The 24,225-nt window shown below is 31.5% G+C and overlaps 2 protein-coding genes across 2 annotated transcripts; one reads left to right on the forward strand and one right to left on the reverse strand.

Annotated features, from left to right (window-relative positions):
- The first annotated feature begins 851 nt into the window (after window positions 1-851).
- Window positions 852-10,232, forward strand: LOC113547815 (homeobox protein B-H1-like). Its single transcript, XM_026948333.1, has 4 exons — window positions 852-1,183; window positions 3,871-4,007; window positions 5,008-5,863; window positions 9,749-10,232. Exons 1-4 carry the CDS (start codon window positions 1,181-1,183, stop codon window positions 10,091-10,093), a joined length of 1,341 nt encoding a protein of 446 aa, XP_026804134.1. The 5' UTR covers window positions 852-1,180; the 3' UTR covers window positions 10,094-10,232.
- A 5,502-nt stretch (window positions 10,233-15,734) lies between these two features.
- LOC113549285 lies at window positions 15,735-23,135 on the reverse strand. Its single transcript, XM_026950512.2, has 4 exons — window positions 22,837-23,135; window positions 22,704-22,773; window positions 20,774-20,814; window positions 15,735-18,459 (listed from the first exon to the last, which is right to left on the reverse strand). Exons 2-4 carry the CDS (start codon window positions 22,722-22,724, stop codon window positions 17,169-17,171), a joined length of 1,353 nt encoding a protein of 450 aa, XP_026806313.1. The 5' UTR covers window positions 22,725-22,773; window positions 22,837-23,135; the 3' UTR covers window positions 15,735-17,168.
- Between the last annotated feature and the right edge of the window lie 1,090 nt (window positions 23,136-24,225).

A 24,225-nucleotide genomic window follows, 5' to 3' on the forward strand; every position in this document is an offset into this window, starting at 1 on the left:
AAAAGCTTACTTTTTGTTATATTCCAGTATAAAAATTGGTTTTCTGCATTAATTTTAACTGTCAAATGTCAATTGTGTTCAACTTGAATAGCTAAGGATCTTATTCAAGATAAGATAGTATTTTGATAAAGATTAAATGCGAAACGCACCATTTAATAGTATACTACGCTAAGAAATAAAAAATAAATAACTACAATATGATTTAAGGTTCCTAATAAGTTTTTAATACAAGAAATAAGAGAACGTTCTATCCGCATCATGTGTTATGACTTATGAATATTTTAAAGTTGTAATATTTTATATAGCTATAACTTACTTTAAAATGATAATATCTATAAAAGTATATGAAATTTTCTAGATAATATTCTTACCCTTAAATTTGATAATAGGTAAATTTACTTTAATATTAAAGCTAACATCACAAAATGTGGAAACGCAGAAGCCATAAAAAATAAATTATTAGTGAAAAACAATATTTAAAAATAAACAAACGCCCAACAATTTGTCTGAAAATAATACTGCAATAAGATACAAACCCGATGTCATCTAATGTGAATTTGGGTGAACACCCCGGTCCCTGCCTCCTGTCATTTTCCGCTATACTTTGTACACGTGATACACGCGTGTATATATCATAATACGTTGCAGCGATCAACAATGCGCTGCCGTGGCAGTGGTTACGATTTTCCGCGGTGTTTGCGCAACCGTTTTTCCAAGACGGTTTTGCGGGAAAACTCCCGCTGGTGGCGTGCGCGTTTCCCCCGCCGACTTGCGCTAATAGCGAAAACCACCATCGCGATTAAAAGTGAAAACGCCGGCTACTTCGGGTCACATGTATTCTACCCGTTCGGCCGGACCCAAACACGCGAAGAATAGTACAGAACATTATAATATATTAATATCCATTATATCGTGATACTCGTTGTGTGTAACCGTTTAATACAACGATTCGGTGGTGATTTTTTTTTTTTTGTTGTTGTCATCGAGATTTTCATCGGGTTTTCCGTTATAATGCCGTACGCACCCTGTGCGTCACCGCAAGACGAAGTGTATTTTCAATAACGTATTTATAGCTTACCATATATATACGCAAGTAAAATTGCACTGTAAATAGTATAGTAAATAATAGTTTGAAGACCACTTCGTCGTATATGCATCATAGTTGATACGAACGCATACAATGGTAAAGTATACAAGTATAATTTTAATATTATATTATGTATTAAATATATAAATTATTTATCAAACACATAATACAGTAGGTTCACAGGGTGAAATTCCCCCGGACGAAACTCACAATTTTGTAGGTACCATTATTTTAAAATTACGAGTGATACATCTTTATGATTGGTACAATATACGTGTCTACGCCACAATTATAACTTTCATAATTTACACAAAAATAATTATAATATCGGAACCGTGATTTTCGCGTATAACGCGCCGGATCAGACGATTACTCCGGCGACCTTACCGTGTACAAAACGTGAATTATGTAATATTATTATTTGATTATTGCTGGTTGGACGATCGGTCATCGGCGGAACGATCGAATCTGCAGGTCTGGTGCGAGAAATCGCCTTTTATGTATGCATACTTCGGTAGTTGAGGTTAATAGTGTCACGGTTATCTATTAGATCGTTGAACATTATATCGTCATACGTTACCTACACCGCAGATTTAAGATTTCAATACTTTCTAGTTTCTAGACACACGGTATTTCAATGTACTGCGTGTCTGCGTGACTGTATGAGTATTATAATAATATGGATATTATATATTCTCTTACCTATTGGAGGTACGCAGGTTAAATTAACTATAGTAATTAATAATATACTATTATGTACCTGACACGCGGGTACACGATATACATAACATGTAAATTTCAATTTTTATAAAAGTCGTAGGCAAATGATTTGCATAAATGATATAATTATTAATATTCATCAAAGTATATTTATTTATGAGTTAATGAATCGATCCTATCAATATTACTAATCATTATCGTATTATACGATCAGCGAGAAAAAAATGCATTTTATACTTTGTTACCTGCGCTATTATTGTAATTCACTATTTCATTTTAAATTTTTTAGAGAAGTTAGGAAGCTAATACAACACGCGATACATAATTACATAAATGAATAATTATTTTGGGTAAGGATTCCAAATATTTAAACGCTGATTGTAGATTGTAATGATTTTTATAAATCACTATTTGTATTTAATTTCGATTAGAATTAAAAAAATCTATTGTCCTGCAGCTCTAAATTCATAATTTATTTAGACGTCTAGCTTGTCGTATGTCATTGATTATGCATCGATAGCTGATCTACTCGTGTTAAACACGTTAGTTGATCGTGTAGAGTAACTTTGCAAATAAAGTCCCGAATGGCTTGCTATATGGTAAAGTAAATTTCCGATAACCTATATGTATACCTTTTATCCTTAAATAATTTTACATCTTAGTATTTATAATAATCGTATTCGTTTTTATTTTATATCTGTTACTATGTTATTGTTTCAAATGTTTCAATAGGTAGTCGTTTTCTTATTTGTAATATTAAACATCACAAAGGTAGGCCACCATAAGATACCAAAATACCAACAGCCATTCATATTTGGATAAAGTATAACATAGACATAGACGTGTTAACATCCAAAAGTTAATACTAATTTTTAGGTAAAGGTGGAGGACGGATTACATACAAACTTCTTAAAAAAATATTTTCGGAAAAATATGTGTAATTGTTCTAAATACATCATAGGTATGACCAAAGAATTACGATTGTTTCACGTTGTTATTAGTCGAAATACTGTCGAGTTATAGTATTCAATATGATAACTGTTGCAGTCTTCTCGATTTAATTTCAAACTATAAAAATAAAATAAACTTGTTATGAAATTATTGCAGGTCCTGCATCAGCAGTGTTTACACACATTCGATGTTACCGTTGAATTTGGTTTACGAACTTATATTATTTTTCCGAGGGGTTTGGTTAGGTACCGGAACGCTGGACCTATTATCACTTTGTTGATTATCCACGGTCAGTTTTTTTCTTCAATCGTCATGAGAAATGTGTCGAAATCGGATCCAGGGTGAACGTGCATGGAGTACCTGTCACGTGTGTCTATAGTAATGCCTATATATAATATATATAAGGCCTATAGTTTTTCCCTTCAACTCTCGAGGCGGTCCGATTATAACATCATTTAGAAATCGAAAAATATTCGTTGGGGTTTTTTTTTTTTTTGATTTTTTTTTCACAAAACGTGCACATGGTATGGCCACCACATTTTGTTTCGGATCGTCAGCAGTTACGTTATTGTTTTAATATTAAAATTATAATAATTCGATGTATGTACATCGATATGATTTCACGAATTTATGTGGTGTATTATTTCGATGTAGTTTACAGCCAATTGTTACGATAGTTTCCTCGTAGGAATTACTTAAATGTACATATTATATTACACAATATTATTATCGTTATGGAACGTATTTATTTTGGTATCAAATTATCGACCGATATTATTATTTACGACGGACATTTCCTAGATCCAAACGTTTTGTCGGAGAACATTTTTTTAGTTTCATATAATAATTACATCCAATTACATGCCGCCTCGCCGTTTCCGTTAAATCTGTATCGCACTTACCCACTATTGTGACATTCAGCAATAACATGAATCTATTAACTAAATCTATAATTATAATGTTTACAATATGCCGGCTTAAATTGTCCAGCAATTTAACAATTTAAATAAATCGTCACTCGTCATCTTATAGGCGTGTTTATTTTAATTTATAAAACAATACATTTCAATTAAAACAATTATATTTTTTTAATCGATGTTATTGCGTGTTAGGAACAATTTTGGCATAGTTTATTGATTGGTTGTCTCTTCACGGTGACGGTGTGCAGTTCGGAAGACACGACACCACGTCAAGTAACACCAAATTCCGACGAATATCAAGACGAAATCGCCGCGGCCGAAGATCACGAGTAAGTCGAACATTTACATATTTTTTTCATAAATATTTTTTCGAGACAAGAGTGAAAGTATTATTTATGATTAAATAATATTATTATACTTTTATTATTATTATTATCATTTTGCAATTATTTGAGACCGAACGAAATAGTAAAGTATTTTCAACGATCGTGTTCGGTATGATAATGTAATATAATATAATTATACATACTGTAGTTGAATTTTATTTGTATGATAAAATGTTTCAAACGAGTAACCCATCTTGGTCCTTAGTTAATTTAATTACACGTTTAAGCCATAAAACTTATAAACACATTAATACTAGGAAATACTATAGTTCAATCAGTAAAAATAAATTATTATTCCGTTATTTCAGTACGAAACATTGAAGGCGTGCGTTAAAGTTTCCTTTATTGTATTTAGTACGATGTTTGAGCATTAGAACGAAACTATTGTTAACACCGTCATGGATCACGGGGTATATAATCATTGTCGTTTGCGCCTCATTAATCCTTTGGATAAAAAAATTTGATTATACATTTGTGGATCACGTGTTTTAAAAAATTATAACAGAACGAGATATTAGTTTTACTGTTTTAGCACGGTGAAATTAATGGATCATCTCACTAATAATATAATATTGTAGTACGTAGTTATAACTAGTAATTTAGTACAATGTATCTCGGATTCAAAAATACTTATATTTTAAACAATTTAATTTGTTTGTTTGTATTTTTTTTATAAATTACCAATAATTGAATAATTAGCAAATCTAATTCTAGTAAACTAATATAATTAAATGGTTTCATATAATTTAAATATATTTTTATTTTTTAATGCCAATTATGACCAATTGAAGAATTTAGTCAAACTTAGATAATCGTATCGTATTTTAATTGTTTTCTATAACAACAGTTATGCATTAAAAAAAGGCCCATAAAAAAGATCGTTCGTAACAATAGCGTAACGTATTTATCGTACAATAATCGGACGTTTTGTCGTTTCGTACAGACACCACAGGATCATCATCGTGGTGCCCAAAGAAGTGCCGCAGCATGTGAATCACGTGCACACGTACAAGCTAGCCGGTAAGGGCATACCGCTGATACACTCTGGCAAAGTGGTGCACGACCACAAGCACAGCGGCAAGGTGGCGCACGAGCACGGGCACGTGGGCAAATCCGCGCACAGTCACAAGCACACTGGATCGTACGGCCACCAGCACAAGCATCTCGGGTACATGGGCCACAAGCACTTCGGAAAAGTGGGCGTCGTCGGGCACGGGCACAAGGAGGTGCATCAGCCACCGCGACATTCGCAGCTCGACCACCACAACCGCGGCCACCATCCACTGCTGCACAATGCCGCGCACCAGCTGCACTTGCAGCACCAACAGCAGCTGCTGCATGCCGGAGACTATCTAGTGCAACAGCACGGCACCGCGGGTGGCAGCAGCGGCGTGCTGCAGGCCGGCGGACGTAGGCCCGCGTCCGGTGGTCGCGTACAGTTCGTGCCGTCGTCCAAGCCGCGTGGCCTGGGATCGTTCATGCCCGCGGAGATCCAACAGTACGTGCAGCACAGCGCGGTCGTCCAACAGCAGCAGTTAGAACATCAACAGTTGCAGCATCAGCAGCATCAGCAGCATCAGCACCATCAGCAGCATCAGCAGCAGCAGTATGCGGAGTACGACGACGACGAGAGCGGCGGTGGCCGTAGTGCATCGCCGCCCGCGTACAACGTGATACACTTACGGGTGCCCGATCATCAAGAACCGAACGTCATCAAGCACGTGGACATCGATTTGGTCAACAACGTGGCCAAACTGCAGACCAGCGAAAAACAACAGCCAGTCACTGCTAATTTCAAGGTGAGTTACCCATTTGTTTGAGATAAATTATACAGACACACTCGTCACTGCTGTCACGGGGCAAGTGGACGTGTTAATCACTTACACTACCGAGATGATACATTAAACGTGAGACACTCGTTATTATTTAAAAACTTTTCATTTTTGTTCTTACTTTTTTAGTGAGGATATGCATTTTTAATTTCTTATTCCAGAGCAGAATATTTCTTAGACTACTTTGATAAATGCATATTGAATTATATAAAAACAACGTATTTTATCATTCAAAAGAGTAATAAATTAAAAACAATGACGATGAATACTAAAAAAAAAATATGTAAAAATATAATTTTTGTCTAAAAATGTTGTTTTGAACGACTTAAATTTGTACAAAATAATTATTTATAAAAACAATAGTGTTTGAAATAATGAGTGCCTTATTTTAAATGAATCACCTCGTATAAACTGTCAAAAAACAGTTGACGCGTTTGCTTCTTATAGTTAGGATTTTCACAACTTCACACTCACATAAATTTAGAGCGGAAAACACAAAAACTCGAGGGTGTTCTGTTAAAAGGCATCGACTCTTTTTCCTATATATTGAAGAAGAATACAACTAAAATTCGATTGTACAATCTTTCTTATTATACTTTTGGATTCGTATACCTATATTATAAATACTACGGCCATACCTAAATTTTCGATTATTAGTTTTTAATAAGTTTTGGAAATTCATTGTAACTTATATTCAAGGTAGCGACTGTTGTCTGTTGATACATAGATTTTTTTCAAAATATATCACTCAATGCCTTTTTTAGCTTAACGCGTATCTTTATGATAAATTTATAACTATGTTATGATGAACGATGACATACAACAGTATTAATAACAACAATAACCCATTCAAAATATTATTCGGGTATATTTTCAGCTATGATGATATATTATAATATAGGTATATTAAATAATATGCAATCTACTATAAATACATTTTAAGTCTTCAATTTTACTAGACACACGCACCCACAAATACAATATAGATACATACACTGCACAAGCACAGTATTATTATAATTTTAACGACTATTTAAAGACTCGTTTTTCGTGTATTATAATACTCTCAGAAACAATATATAGGTATGCAATATAAATGTCTAATTTCTAAGATAAACATTAAATAATATATGTATGTATCTACCTATATGTATAAAATAATATAGTTTTGGTTAGGCAGGCACTCGTAAAGCATATTAAATGTAAAACATACTATGAATTCGTTTTCCTCATGGCCGTAGAGTTAAACAAATCTTAATAATTACGACCGATCTTTATGTTTTGTCGTTTGTATATATGCACTACTCATTATTCATATCAGATTTTTTTTTTTTTAATATATACACATAATACGTCATATACAACATTCTTGAACTTTATAACTCTTATTTCTTGCGTGCGCAATTGATGGTATAATAAAATATGTTTACTGGTGAATTGTATATTATTATTATAATAATACAATCCTATAAAAATCGCACTAAAATACAGAACGTTACTGGCCGTACGCAATAAATTAATTTAAACCGAAAGGTTAGTTATTTTTCTGTAGTACTTGCGGTTGTTTAGTTAATTTTGTTTTTCTTTCAGCGTACGCCAAATTCGTTTACCAAACGTTTTCCAAGCCACTCTACGCACAGCTTTCAGATATCGCATAATCCGTGACAGAAGAGACCGCATAAAAAATATAGATCTTGTACCGTACAATATAGAGCATAGATCCAAATAAGCCGATGACATAATAATAAATCTCTGTACGTTTACGTGTTATAATATACACTGCATACTGTACAATATTGCTAGCTGGCTATTTTTTTGTTTCATACAGTAAAATTTTTTACAACCAATTTGTTGTTGTTTTTGTTGTGTTATTATCCCAGACGCTCACAGTACTTATACCTAATAACAAACGCGTTTACTGTACGCGTCCGAACGGGGCAAATGGTCGACTTGGACACGATGTTTGAGAATCCAATAGTGTAATTTTTAAGAAAGCCCACAAATCACGTGTGTGTGATTTTCCGTAAATACAATTTCAAATACGCATTCCGACACGACCAATTTTTGCAAATCTGCACGAATCTATCTCTTGCATCACTGTATAATATAATACATGCTTGTACCTGTGCGAAATGATTGCTCGGGTCGTTAGAAAAATAGCTGCATGTTGTTATTTATACTAAGGATGTGTTAGATAGAGTCTATGCGTGTACAACACTCGGAATACACATTTTAAAATATTATTTCCGCAGGTTCCATATAAAATCGATGACTTTTGTGGATCACTAAAATTAAATGAACAAACTAAGTCATACTTAAGGGATCATTAGCTCACTGTTAATATTATTAATTCATTAAATATCTAGTGGTTATTTATGAAGTCCGGCATACGTACCTATTTTAACATAATAGTGTTCCAACAAAAATTTGAAATTCACGTTCAAATGTTTTACAGTAAGTTATACGTACGGACAATAATTATATACCTAGGTAAATGTAAATATAATTAAAAAACATTTTATAAAAATTCAACATATTCTTAACCCATTTTTTTGTTATGTACAGTAAATTAAGTAAAATTCTTCCTGCAGGCAGTGAAATAATGAATACTCAGTATCTACTAGTGACGAAAGATTCTTGAGAAAAATACAAAGCCTATTGACAATATCGCTGTGTGATTAATTCTTTCAGTTTTTTTTAAACATTTTACAATGATTATAAATATATTTTAAACATGATATTAGCGTTCATGAATATCCGATAACCAGTGTACCTAGTAGAATGCTGAATAAATAATAGTAAAAAAATAAATAATAATATTAGAATAAGTTGACTATAAAAATATATTATTCAAAATCAATAAGTCTGACGAACAATAACATCATGGTGGATAAATTCAACTTTAAATGTTCCTATAACAATGTGACATTATTAATGTATATATAGAAATAAACGCCTAAGCAAATAAATATAATTTAAAATATAATTATTGTTAACTTTTGACTGACAAAATGTGAACTCAAAGAAAACTCTGAACAATGATAGTCAATAAACATGTTATTAAAAAAAAAAATATTCCCATAATATGAGTAGAATGAACAATAACTATGAACTATTATATTATTTTATGATATGGTGAATTTTGATACAATGTGTGTACATTATTACGAAGTCAATTATTCTCTTCAAAACTATAAAATCTCAATTTGTTTCAATAAATTGCATTTATATAAAAAGAAATCTGTAGTACGTCTAATTTCCTGTAACAAATAATTACAAATAACAATCGTAATAATATTTTAAACGCTTTGTTAAAATGTTATATTTTTATGCTTGTAAAAATATGTCTTGTACGTTACGATGTGATCATTAAAATCGAATCACAGATCAACCGTTTAACATCATTGGTTACAATTGAAAATACTGCAGAACAAACTGCAATTTTAACGAATGTACGTACTACATGTTAATGACTGATTTATAGGTAGTAAAATTAATGACTTTACTACGGGTTTTTGTCAAATCAAATTACATAAATGAGTTAACCGTTTTTTCTATTTAAGTAACGATGTTACATAAATAAATTATGTAAGTAAGTAGCTAATACATTTAAATTAAGGTGATTAGCTTACGGCACGCGATAATAATATCACTATAAAAATAACAAATAATACATGATCACTTCTGATTATAACTTTTATATTAAAAGTTTAAGTTTTTAATTAATATTCACATGTCAATTAGTATGCTACATTGGGGCTAAAATATATTTTATACTCTGAGGTCACAGCGGAGGAGATTTAAAAAAAAAAAAAAACAATTTGTCGGTACTGTGTTTTTATGTGTGTGCAGTCGGTGACGCAGTACAACAAGGTGATCGGACACGGGCGTGCGGTGGCCGCGGCAAATGCTGAGGACGAATTTGATGCGCAAACGGACGACGAGGACGTGGGCGGTGAGTTGTTACTGGAAGACGTCGGTTACCGGTTCGGCGAGGGTTATAGACTAGCAATGGACACGTCAGGTGACTTAGGATCCCATGACTTTTCCGCCGCCCAGGAGCAGGACGAGGAGGAGGCGGACGAGTCGTTCAAGGAACCTTCGGCCGACGAACCCTCAGACGGTGGCGGCGGCGGCGGCGGCGGCGGAAGCAACAGCAACAACGCCTACAGCCAGACGTACAGTTTACAGTTTTGATATAACCTTCAACACCGTTACCAAGTCTTATGAGATCGTTATAGTTTTGTTGTAGTTTTTTTTACGTGTAAATTATTTGTTTTTGTTACTGTTTTTGATTTTATTTTGTTTTATAACGTAGTATTGCATTATGCGTCGTTTGTCGTTGTATAACTTTATTTTACGAAATGATGTATTATTATAATAATATAATATTTTATTCTTCTTTAATATCTTGGTTGTGTAGTTTTCTTCCATAAATTTGTTTGCCATAAGATTCCCTATATTTAGATTGTCCGAATAAACTATTCTTAACTCGTAACACAGAGTTATGAAAACATCTTATTATACTTTATACAATAAAATATGTTTTTAAAAATCAATATTTTCAATTTTATTAATTATAAGGTTACAGATAAGACAAAAAACTACTAATTTCATGACGCAATAAAATTATGTATAATGTATATTTTTGGCTTTATAATAATATTCTCAATCGAGAAAATAAACCAGAAAATTTGGAAATATATTTTGTACCACGGCCAACCTTTAATATAACGGTGTTGTATATGATCTACTATTTATTTCTCGAAACTTAGTTGTAGAAATATAAAAATTAAAACTACGTACAAATAACTGTTAAAAATGTATGAATATATTAACTTTATTATAAAATAATTTATAAAAAAAATTGATACATTTAAAAATATCTAAAGTTTGTAAAACGTTTATTATAGACAATGAACAGTGTTAGAAACTTGAATGACCAATCGCGAAAAAAAATATTTTTGAATATCAGTGTGCTAATTATTATGTTTTTTCTATATTTTACGGACTTATGGTTAGTATACAATTTGCGCTACCTATTTTTATGGTAAATATATCATTTTCGTTTGATTTTTAGGTATAAACTTCGTATATGAAAATGTTTTTATCCGATTTAATTCATAAAAATCGAATTATCATTATTTTAACTATGTATATTAAAATAATTGAGAACTAACAAATTATATACTGCCATATTGATAAATTGATGAGGTACTAAGTGACCGGATAAATAATTTTTTGTATATATATGCGTACACGACGATGGCACACATTAGAAAGAGACAAGTAATTAAACATACTGTTTATTATTATTAAATAGATATAATAATAAAATAATATAACATTATGATGTATTTTCCCTAGTCTAGTGTCAGTCGATTTTTTGTGTTTATTTATTTATATAAAACGGAAAATCGTATGTGAATATGACACTAATAGACAATGCAAAATGTTTTTAATTATATTTCTGGAGTGCCGTGGGCCATGATGATAGAAAAACGTTCAGATATGCGGAAAACAAACATTGTCCAGACAATTACCTACACAATAATAACGATTCATACGTATTTTTATTTTTTGTTATTAATTTAAAAAAAAAAAATTACATCGTTTACACTTAACTTAGAAAAGGTCACGTGGGTTTTGGGGGTTATGACACGCATCATCGTATAATATCCCTCCATGTAATTATGCCACTATCATACTCATAGAAGTAGTCAATTACAAAGTAGTTTTGAAAAATTATAGCTGTATTATTATACATACTCACATTATATATGCATATACGTTACGCCCAAATCAAATGATAAGATAATTACATTATACTACACCGGAAACTCCTCCAGCGAGAGACGCGTCGGACAAGACGGCACCGATTTAAATCGTATAGTTTGGTATAATATTTTAAGCATCCAGCAGTCGGCCAACGATGACAGTGTTTCTACATTAGAATAGGTATGACGTGACGTGCTCAATGTTCGTTGTACACGACATGCGTTTTCCGAATCCAACGGACTTTGCATAATATTTATTACATACGTGAAATTGCCCAAAACTCAACCAAAAATTTTTTTTCCGGGAAAAGTGTGAGGTTTCAAATAGTTCCAAAATATTGATGAAGGTTTTGACATCAATAAGACAAAGTGAGGGGGGGTGGAAACTTCACGCAAGTATATATTTTATACGCGTCGTACACTTATTAAAATGTCAATTAATGTTATTCACACGTGTTTACTTTAAAAACATTATAAATAATATTAGATTTATTTATTATTCAAATTTGCAAGCGAGCAAACTTGTCTCGACTGTTATCATGCGATGTACTGTTGTAGTTTTTTTTTTTTTTGCTGTCAAAACATCACTCAATTAATATATTATATTATTTTCCAACAATAATGTGCATGTACGAGTTTGAGTTGATTTTATCCGTCACCATTGTATTTATCTTAATCGTTAGCTAGACTTGAACATTTAGAATTAAAATTTTTCCTCCGTATAGAATACTATGTTTTCGAAAGATTTCTTTTATGTATTTACCTAAAATAGTTATATTATTTTAATGTACCTACTCACGTGGACTATCTATAAGACATACATACCATATTAGTTCGTATTAATATATATATGTGTGTGTATAGCAGACTATATACATATATATATATAGTGCGATACACACGATACAAGATATATCTTTTATTTATGTCATGAATTACAAATTCTCTCTTTACAGAAAACAAACATTATGATTTATGACTAACACAGTAATAATTGTTATTTTACGACCGCATGAATTTACTTGAACGAAAATAAGTTCTATAAAACAAATAATTGTATTAATACATAAAAAACTATATAAAAATATTTTTACAAACACTTCAAGTTTCTACTACTCATAATATACGAATATACCTATTTACAAATCACCATAAATATTGGATATATGAAATACAATCAATAAGTACCTATCTAACGTTGTAGGTATCTACCATCGTCTATCTGACACTGATTGGATTCAATATAAAATATGATGTTAAAAATTAGGTACATTTAAAAAATAGAACCACAATCATGTCATAAAATATGAATAATAAAAGTTTTAATTAAGTCGTAAACATGAAATTATATTGCGTGTGTATTATTTCAATTTATCTCCGAAAAATATTTGTACTCATTTTCGTAAAATCAATTTTGTGTTGTACACATTTCTACGACAACGAAAGCAGCATCGGCGGACGGCCACGATGAACGCAAATATGCAAATGCACAACGCGTAGGTAACTACGTATAATGAAATCTCTATGAAATGTAGTATATGTGTATAATACTTTTTATACAGTTACACACTCACACCACAACTTTCTAAAGATATTTGGATTTTTCTATCAATTCGAATTAATTGCACAACGTGATTTACGTTTGTACGGCCTACGATATAATATGATGCGGATAAAGCCAAAATCTCATTATTATAAGAATCTCGAAACCCAACCGGGGTCCTAAGATCTGACATATAATCGTTATCGGTGTAGTTACCCGCCTAGACGGTATTCGCGTATGTCTACTTAATAGTTAAATACTTAAATTATTATAGTAGGTAGTGAACACGCAGCTGAAGATTATATGGCGTTATCGAGTACCTATCTATAACCGTAGTATCGTATCAGCGATCTATTGAGTACAGTTAAAGTCGAAACAGTGGACAAAACCCATTATTTATAATATTATTATACGACATCCAAACGCACAGTATTATTTTAAAGTATACCTACTTGACATTTGACATTCAAATAATTTCGTAAATAAGCGTTTGGAAAGTATTTTATATACTATCTTGGACGTATTTTTGTACCTGAAATACTTTTCAACGCTGGTGGTTAGGTAGAATAGTACTCTAACCAGATAAATAACGTAGGTATGTCGTCTAAAATATGTTACTGCAATATTTCAAGTGTACACAACTACACGAGTCTAAAGTCTATAGTAATATTTTGCTTTTGGATAGGTTTACTGAGCGATACTCTTTTGAAAAAGACATCGTCACAGAAGTACTGGACGCTTCTTAAATGGAATAAAAAAAACTAAGTATTTGAAAATATGATTTTTAAGTATATCTGTTTTAGGTTAATTTAATCATTACACAAATCATAAATTGTTTAATTAATATTATTAGGCGAAAAATAAGAAGGGGAGCATGCATAATGAATCAATATGTATGTACATTGATGTGTATGGTGCGTGCGATTAATGTGAAACTCGACGTAGATTTTCAGTTTCTAGACACGCTCGACAGTATTTAATGTGGTGCTAATGTTCACGGCCGTACGTCAAATAAAATAAATGCAAAATATGTGATTGGGTCGTTCCACAGATTAATTGTTGCAGTAATTGGTTACTTTATTATATACTAATATAAAATGTTTTATACACATTTCACACTGCAGCGGCGTTTAACTTCAATTTGTTATGCACCTGTGGCTCGGTGAAAAAATTGACTAATATTAAATAGTTTACTGTATATGTGTTATAATAATACATGAAATATATACCTACGTTAGAAAATGTCTCAATCGTTTATTCACGAAACGCTAATATATATTTTATATAACAATAATTTTTTTTTTTATCCTTTTGTGTCTCACTTATAATAATATATTGAAATTGAATGTCTATTATTGACCATATTTTCAAATTGTATGTCGATTTTCTTATGACGAATAACAATAACAGGTATCTATGTGTAGGTGGGTAGGTAGGTTATTTTAGGTTCAGCCGTATCGGTTATTGAGTTTATTCTGCTGGAAATAAAAGTAGGTACCAAATATGTTTTTTAAATTTTACTGAAACAATTCATAAACCATTAAGCAACATCTAAATAATTCATCAACGGTACAGACTTTCTTTTATACCCGAAGCTCAGAGAATGACGATAAATAATTTTTTCTACGCTATTTTTTTTTTTTTTTTTGTAAATAGGGTATATACGGTATAGTATGTTATTTTTTAACGAGTCCTTTAAATTGAAGTTATTAACTAGAATATAAACATACAGTATATATTTTTTAACATCAGTAAATTTCATAGTATTATAATGAAATTTACTTTAATTTAAAATTCGCCTTAACGATAAAACCTACCTACTACGAAATTGTAATCGGTATTATTATAATCATAAAATTCAAACGATTATTTTTAATTTCAATTTAATTTAATTTAATAATAGTAATAGTTTTAAATTAATGGTTGTATGATTTAATATATATATATAAATATATACATAATATGTATATTATTGCAAATACTTAATAGAAAATTATTTGTAATTATTTCATAACAATTTATATAAATATAAAAATATGCTATTAATTTTATTAATTTTTACTTTTTTGTTTCTTATTAGTTTGATAAATACAAATAGGTATTTATACTTACAGTTAACATATTAAATTTTAAATACTACACAGATTAAGTACACTAGAAATAATAAATTCCCAATAATTTAAATGTACTGTATACTTTTAGAGTTAAATTACCTTTAATAAATTTTCTTTGGGCATCACAGCGTGTGTAATTATATTATAATAATAATATGGAGTGTCGAACCGTTTTAAACTTGGTTTCCCATTAATCATTATAATTTATTTTCCACGTTTTCGTAACCATTAATTTTACTATAGTTCTAAGTGCTTATTTAATTTACATTATTATTATGACAGGAAATACACACTTTTTACACATCATATATTAAGTTATATTGACCGTATCGGTCATAATGAAAAAGTCAATGCTTAAGTGTAAAACATTATTCTTTATTAAATTACAAATATATAATGCTTCAATATTAACGCTAAATATACAATATATTATATAACATAGTTAATAATTATTATTACATAATTAAAACGTCAGACATGTAAGTCCATACGCATGGTGATATTAAGCCTAGGTATTTGTAACTTTAAAACAACGACTCTTTTGTTTCGTTTTTATTTTCATTATTATTTTCATGATTCGCAACAACATAATATTATTTATGTAGTAGCGTGTCTATCGAATAAAAAAAAATTAACTGTACAACTATAGGATGAGCTAGACATTAGACACGTACTGAATCCCAGTAATAATAATATGCCGCTTACATAAATGTCTACGAAACCGTAAATTCCACTCGAACAAAAATGCATGTGAACTACGAGACTCGTATACCTACATACCTATTTACAAACGGATTGGATAGGTATTATATTATGTGAGTGTGGAAGCCTGTAATTTTGTTAGTGATTCGTGGATGAATTATCCGATATTGTTTTCATTATCGTACTAGTCGTACTTACCAGTTACTAACTCACATGCGTTTATGTCGGAACCAATTGGCAAATAAGAAAGTCACGATGTTGAAATAGATAATAATATCATAATTTAATATAATATAGACATTTTCACAAAAATATAGTTAATACATATCGCATATATTTATGCATTATGTACGTAAAAAATAATTTATAAATAATAAATAATAATAATATATAAACAAGTCGTTATAAATTGTAAACGTAACGCGGACCGAATAACACCTACTAATAATTATGAAAGTTTAACTAACGTAAAATATAATATAAATTTATAATCGTAAATAAATAAAACAAATTTTCAATAAACTTGAATGTAAAATATATCTACGGTAAACAAATTCAATAGACGGAATTTTACGGACGAAGTTTTAATAGAATCTTAATAAACAAATATTCATTTAATTTACTTAATATTTGATACTTACGTTCAATCGAGTGAACTCAAATACAACTATGGTTGGAAAATAATTACTTTCTCATAGAATTAAACTACGATTTAGGCGTATGCTGAGTACTCTTTTTCATAACGTGATATAATTATTAAATGTCTAGAGTAATATAGTAATATCGTTTTTATTTCTGAACTGCTTAGGTATCTTTGAAGTTTTGACTTCAACGCCATTTTCGTACGTCATTGCAGCGTACTAAACTATTTCGGTGAATAAAAGAATTAATATTCGATCTTTATAATTGGATGAAAACGTGAATATACACGGCGTAATACAGTACGTATCAGTGTTAATTTTGATAAGTTTTCAGTTTATTTGCTGTGCTCCTCTTCTATGATAATACGTATATTATTAATATAACTTATATTTTGATGAACGGCGAGGATCGGCTATGACATTCACAACGATTACGTCCACGCACATCTACCACACAGTTATACGTCTTTGAGGAGCTAAACGATTTGTACCCATTTACTTGTACGTCCAACGAGCGGCCGGTAGCTCGTAAAGCGCCTCGAACGGCGACACGTAACGCAAGTATTGCGGCTGATGGTCTTCGCCGCCGTACTGCTGCTGCTGGTGGTGGTGTTCAAGCTGTCGGTGCTGTTGCTGCTGGTGCCGGTAGCTCTGCTGCAGTGCGTCGGATAGCACGTACCGGTGACCGCCGGCGCTCAGTACTGTCTCGGCGGGTTTGGCGCCCATGTACGCTGATATCTCGGCCAACGTCAGACGGTCGTCCGAACCATCGGCGTCCACGTCCACGTCCTTCGTCGTTTTGTCGGACGGCGGCTGTGTCGGCGTCACGGACGCTGAGGCCGGCCCGACGGCGTCGGCTGACCGCTGTTGCTGGTGATTATGGTGCACCGATTTCTCCCTGTCGGCGGCCGCGGACGGTTGCCGCTTGTACTTGGCGCTGTACACCTGCTGCATTTGATGCATGTTCTGCTGCTGTTGCTGCTGTTTGCCGAAACCGTCGCCGTACAGTTCCTGGTGCCGACTGGCGAAGTGCTCGTCCATTGCCTCGTGCACCAACTGCTTGAGCTTTTCCATCGGATCGGCTGTCGTTCCTACGTCTACGGCGGTCGGCGGCGTCGGTACGACGGGCCGGACGACGCGCACCGGGACATGTACGATCGCCGTCGGACGTGTTTCGTCCGCGTAACCGACGGCGGCGACCGGACGTTTGCGCGATCTGCCACCGGCGGCGGCGGCCTGTAGCGGCGGCCCGTAAACGTAATTGCCAGATTCGTTGTCAAATTCACGCATATCGCCGTAGTCGAACGACGACATGGGTAGCGGCGCCGACTCGAAACCGTCGTCGTAGTCCGCCCCGCCGCCCGCCGTGTCGATGTAGTTGACGTGCTGTGGGCGTAACACCTGTGCCGGTGCGGGTAACCGTCTGTACCGTGAACCGGTCGCTGAGGGCATGGACGGTGGCCCGGACATGAACGGCGGCCCGGACGGCCGGCGCCGTGGCCTCAGCCCCCGTCTCCCGCCACCGGGTTTCGTCCTGAACTTACTGGGCCTCTTCTTCGACTGGCCCGGACTTTTGTTGTACGCTCTGCGCTGCGGGTACGGCTGGTACGCGAACGCCGCCGACGGTCGGTAAAACTGCCTGGCTGACCGGTGGCCGTCGACCACGGCCGCCGCTGCCGTGGTCGACTCGGCCGCGCCCGTTTCCGGGTGCGGGTCACTGTTACCGACACCCGCGGTCGGCTCTAGTCGGTTTTCTTCGTCACTGCTCGTCAATGGTTCCAGGTCCCTGTCGAACGTGCCAATAATATTGTTGTCAAACGCATTACTACACCTATTATTGCCGTATTGGTACGATAGTGCATTATTGTATAACTAATTCGATCGAATAGTCGGTCTACGAATTAAACATATTTACGCGCAGGTCATGTTTATCAATCAGAGTATATTGGAATGAGAAGTATCTCACATTTTCAAGTTTAATTTCGCGTTCAGATATTTAAAAATATTAGTGCATGTATGTAAGTGACACGTTTAAAGGTTCGCATATTTTAATACCCGCATTGTAGACCGAACTTTCGATTAGATCACACACGTACATATTATAATTGTTTTTGATTGTTGCATTATTTTTTGGGGGCGGAGGGGGGTGAGAGGATATCATATATTTAGATCAAATTACAGCGAGAAACCCAACCGAATAGACTTTAAAATAACTTCTAAAATATATTGCATCCCTTCCAATTAAACTTAGAATTTATGTATTCTGTACTGCGCCCATTTGAAACTGAATAAATTAAATTATGAGCCCACGATGCATAATATTATTTTAAGTTAATCGTTTAATACGTTTTTGTGTACGCGCGATATAATATATGTATTACTGTGTTGAGTGTATCACATTTATAAAAATATATATACATTTTCACTATTCGCAGTTTTCTTTAATTGCTATAAAGATCAATTCGTCTACTCACGACTGAGTATAACTGTACAAGAAATACTTTCTTTAGATAAATCATAATTGCATATTAAATTTATTGTATAGTGTTAACTTTCGACTGTATTTAAACATATTAAAATTTTATTTGTAGAAAATAATTTATAAACTATTTGAAACAGTTGCTTGTATATATTATTATGATAATATGATTATTATCGATTAAAGCAGCAAACACGTTTTTAAAATAAGTAATTAAAGAAAATAAAAAAAAATGAAAATTTCAAAATGTAACGTTTACCGTGAAGACATAGTTGGAAATAGTTGGAATACATGATACATAAGTATCTACTACCTATAATAATGAGGACGTGCATCTTCCTTTTCGTATGTTCCTATTATCCTCGCAGTGATCGCCTCGGGTACACATCGGTCGCAAGTTATCCCGATACGCGCATATCCGTTAAACAACTGGTTTTTCTATACGGTCCCGGGCAGGCTATTTGTATCGGTATTATTTGTACGGTCTTTCTATATTTTAAGGATTTGTATTCATTTTTATTATTATACCCGCCTAAAGGACTAATAACATGTAACTAATAACCCTAATAATATCTATGAAATGAGTTCTAAATAGTTGATATACCTACAACTTGCTAAGAATCTGTAATGAACAATATTATAATATAATAATTATTATATCGAATATCGAAACGTACAGAGTGTTAGGGGATCAGTAGTTTTCAGATAATAATATAGGTATATGATAATATGAAATACATAATTTTTTAGTAAGTACCTAGCATAAAACTATCACAGGCATAATTTAGTTTGAGGCAGTGGGTATTTTTATAATAGGATGGAAGCAAAGAATCGTTTAAAACTCTAATTTTTTGTATATGATTCAGGTATATTATGATATATTATGTATATAATATAATTTAAAAAAAAAAAATTATACTTGAGCTTCATTATTATCTTCCTGTGTACGTTTTATATAATAATAATTGGTTATATTAATTGATCATTAAAATAGTTTTATATGGGTACATGGGTACCCATACAGGGTGTATGGGTACACTCGAACTTGTGCCCTTAATTTATAGTAGCAACTGGATATAATTATATTAATTTACAAAATTTTAACAACTACTTATAAATAGTGTTTATAGAAATAAATGTATTACTAATAAATTATTCGAGAGCTAAAATAAAGCTAATTTTATTTACCCCCAGTAGCGCAAACAGAGAGGTTAAGGGGTTGTGACCCCACCCGAAATTTCTCCGAGACCTAGTATAATAACCTATGTACTTATCTTAGTATATAAGGTGTAATAAGACTATTTGACAAAATTCCATAACAAATGTTACTATATTTGTTAAATAGTTCTGTTACACTCTGTATATATTGTAATAATGTAACCCCCCCCCCAAAAAAAAAAAAAATTTTCTAATTGTGCCACTGTTTAGTGTTTAGATACTCCTATTACAGTAATTCAATCCAAGTTACGCCAAAACTAACTATAATAATATGTCGTCTGTCATATGGATTTGGGGGATAGGTTTCTGACTTAATTTATTTTTTCTCTAAATTCAATCGATTACTATTTTAGAATTAATAACGGATAGTTGTGTGTATTTTATTAAATTTGGATTAACTTACGTGCAACGAGCAACAGCTAGGAATGAAAGAAAAATCAGCACCTAAAATTCATAAATAATAATACATATTGGTTTTATACAGGCATATTAATTTATTAATTATATTTATTATATATTAGCTATGCTATTTGTTTAAGTTGTGCTACATAGGTAAGTTATTTAAATTTATTAAACCAATATTACATAATTCAAGTATTGTATAGGATGTAATTATAAGTTTTTTAATAACAGAAATTAATATAGATACCAATACATTAAATTATATTACTGGTACAGTAGTGTTATGTAATAAGATTTCAAGGATATTAAAAGCTCAAAATAACGGTGATAGTGTAAACTTTAAGCTAAAGTAAATACATAAATAATTAGCGTGCTTCGGGATTTCTATACCATTGAATCGAATAAATACATATTTTGCACTATAAGTTAAATACTAAGTTGAAAACAAATGATACAAGTTCGCAATTTGTACTACGTTTAAAAATCAATTTTGGCAATTTCATACGTTTGAAATCGGTAAAAAATCTTAATCAAACTTAAGTGTAAAAGTTATTTTTAGAATCATCAAATAAAAAAGTAAGTTCACACAAATTATAAATCATCACGAAGATATTTGGATTTTATTTATAAATAAATCTTAGAAGGTAATTTGAAAAAAATGTAGAAATACATATTTTTTAAATTAAATATCGTATAACTTTCGTTATAGTGTACCTAAATATTTCAATTATGCAAGGTATTGAAAAAAAAACAAAATTAATGATAAAAATAAATGTTCATTTTTTAATTTATTTAAGAATTTATGAAAATGAACATAATATTTAAAAAAAATGTATGATTTAATTTAAAAATTATTTTAAATATCTTATTTTTTAGTTTATGTTGTATATCTATAGCTATATTTTTCACTTAACCTTTTTTTCGATTTTAAATATTTTAATATTATTTTAGTAAAAATGTTATCAAAAAATTTAAATTTAAATAGGTATATATGAAGTAAGATATATACATATAAGTTTACACTTTTAACTTGTTATTTCGAAAAACTTTAATTTTTATCTTTGACATTTTCAAATTTTTTACTGTTTTATACAACAACATACATTTTTGATTTTATACTCCATAATGAATACTACTTATTCCAAATATTTGAATACTTACATAAAAATCTAATTTCGAATGAGTGTTTAATATTAAAGTAAAGTTCTACTCGTAATTAATATATATACATTTACAATTTAGCGGACCAATATTTTGCGAGTTAGGTATTTATTTATTTATATATTTTTTTAAATAAACTATTCCTTTATAATATGTAATATTACAATTGTATAATTTTAATTTAAATGCAAATATATAACTTTTAGAACCTACGGAGTTTGGGAGAGTAAGTATAAACCATTAAATTTAATTTTTATATAGATAAGATATACAATATATATGTATGAATTTATGGAGATAATACGTATCATATATAAATCAGTTCTATGTTCTATAAAAAAATATTATGTTCTGAAATTTATATTATTTTAAATTTTACCTATATAGTATAAAATTGTATTAATTAATGTAATAAAATATTATTATTAATAAAACCACATAAGTAATAAACATTTTTCGTAAAAAACAAATAATGGAAATAAAACAAGAAAAAAATGTATTTCAGTTCCATCTCGTAAATAAAAACAATTTTAAGTATGTAAATCTATCTGTTGGTTAAATATATAAGTAATATGATTATAAAAATTAAAAACTAAAAACTGGTAAAATTAAATTCTTTAAAGTTTATTTTTAATATTATAATACGATATAATTTGAATAAAAATTCTCGAAAATAAAGTAAATAAATATGTAGGTACTTAATTATATGTAGATTTAATAAATAAATAGTTGTACCTAGACATATATTTAATATTTATAGGTTTACTCACCACTTTGTTATCCGTTTTCATTGTTGAAATTTAAAAATAAATCCACAACTGTTGATCAATTCGACTGACTCTAGGACAGTAATTATTATTTTAGTATAACATATACAATATAATATAGTAGTCCTAGGCAAACCGTGTGCGGCGCATCTTCGAAATATTGCAACTTCTTTTTAATACTTAAGCTATATATCGTATTATTGTTGTTGAAGTCACGTAAAACAATATAACTAAATGATCAAATATCGACACTATACTACCCGAAATCGAACGAGAATCGCATTGTGAAAATGTGCAGTCTGACTGTGTTTGTGCATTGGCATTGAATATAAGACGCACGGTAACCTCTAATTACAATCTTTTATAAGCTTCTGAGAGACCGGTTGCGAGGGAGTCGCTGGAGGGAGTGCGAACATCTTGCGGTGTGCGTATATTCTATATGCACGCAAGTATGATATTATAGGTATAATATATATATATATATATATATAGGTATCAACTATACCTACCTAACTGCCCGGCTAGTGACTACGACACTGGCGCACAGGCTTTCCACAAATCGCACGGATCGCGTATACATCTAGTATATGAATTCAATAGCCGCATCCGATGCCACAAATTTCTCCCATTTCACATCCGCGGAATGCGCATAAATAGGCATAATATAATAGTATATATAGTAATATTATTATATATGGATTTTATGATAAATGCCTATACGTGTTACCTGGATGGTTGTACAGAGACTTCGATTATCTGAATACTGTACGTATACATGCCACTTATTATTGTACAGATACTTTGTTTGGCCCGTTTGTGATTATAGAATTCTAATTTTCGATTATTATGATAAGTACATCATAAACGGTCGTCATAATAGGAGTATATGATACTACGCGCCGTATTTAAATAAACAATTTAATTTTCAAATTAAAATAATTTTCTGCAGCCCCCTCAGCCCTCCCACTGGCTACGCCACTGATTTAAGAACAAATCTTTATACGAGTTATCATTTGATTAGAAATATAATCATAATGAGGGATATAAATTATAAACAAAATTTATCCACAATGATCAAAATTGCTGTACATCTGTCATGATTATCCTTCCATCAATATTATATAATATTTTAATATTTTATTTTTACTACAGTATATTTTTTAAAAAATATTTTCTAGTAAAATTTTTTATTTTAGACTAGATATAGGTAATTGTTGAATTGTTAAATTATATTAGCTAGGTATATTATTTTATACAATTGAAAATTTAAATTTGATATTATTTTAAAAACCAAAGGGATAAGATAAAGTTAAATAAATTCTTCTAAATAAGAGGAAATACTAAACAAAAAGGTAAATACGATAAACTCTCTTTTTATAATATATTCACTTATCGAGTAGTTGTCGCCGGAAGTGAACGCGTATAATTGTATGTCACGAATTTATCAAAAAGAAACACACGTGTTTTTCATTTTTGTTCCTAACATTTTATACCGTAAGCAGCTGTGTACACTTCAAACAAGACC

The sequence above is a fragment of the Rhopalosiphum maidis genome, chromosome 4 (assembly GCF_003676215.2).
Source record: "Rhopalosiphum maidis isolate BTI-1 chromosome 4, ASM367621v3, whole genome shotgun sequence".
Lineage (NCBI taxonomy): Eukaryota > Metazoa > Arthropoda > Insecta > Hemiptera > Aphididae > Rhopalosiphum > Rhopalosiphum maidis.

Excerpts from the sequence above, each read along its gene's own strand:
- LOC113547815 (XM_026948333.1), top strand. Across the intron at positions 4,008-5,007 it reads GCCGCGGCCGAAGATCACGA|ACACCACAGGATCATCATCG; the intron begins GTAAGTCGAACA and ends CGTTTCGTACAG. Across the intron at positions 5,864-9,748 it reads CAGTCACTGCTAATTTCAAG|TCGGTGACGCAGTACAACAA; the intron begins GTGAGTTACCCA and ends ATGTGTGTGCAG.
- LOC113549285 (XM_026950512.2), bottom strand. The coding sequence starts at position 22,724 with ATGAAAACGGATAACAAAGTG. Across the intron at positions 20,815-22,703 it reads TGAAAACGGATAACAAAGTG|GTGCTGATTTTTCTTTCATT; the intron begins GTGAGTAAACCT and ends TATGAATTTTAG. Across the intron at positions 18,460-20,773 it reads CTAGCTGTTGCTCGTTGCAC|GGACCTGGAACCATTGACGA; the intron begins GTAAGTTAATCC and ends CACGTTCGACAG.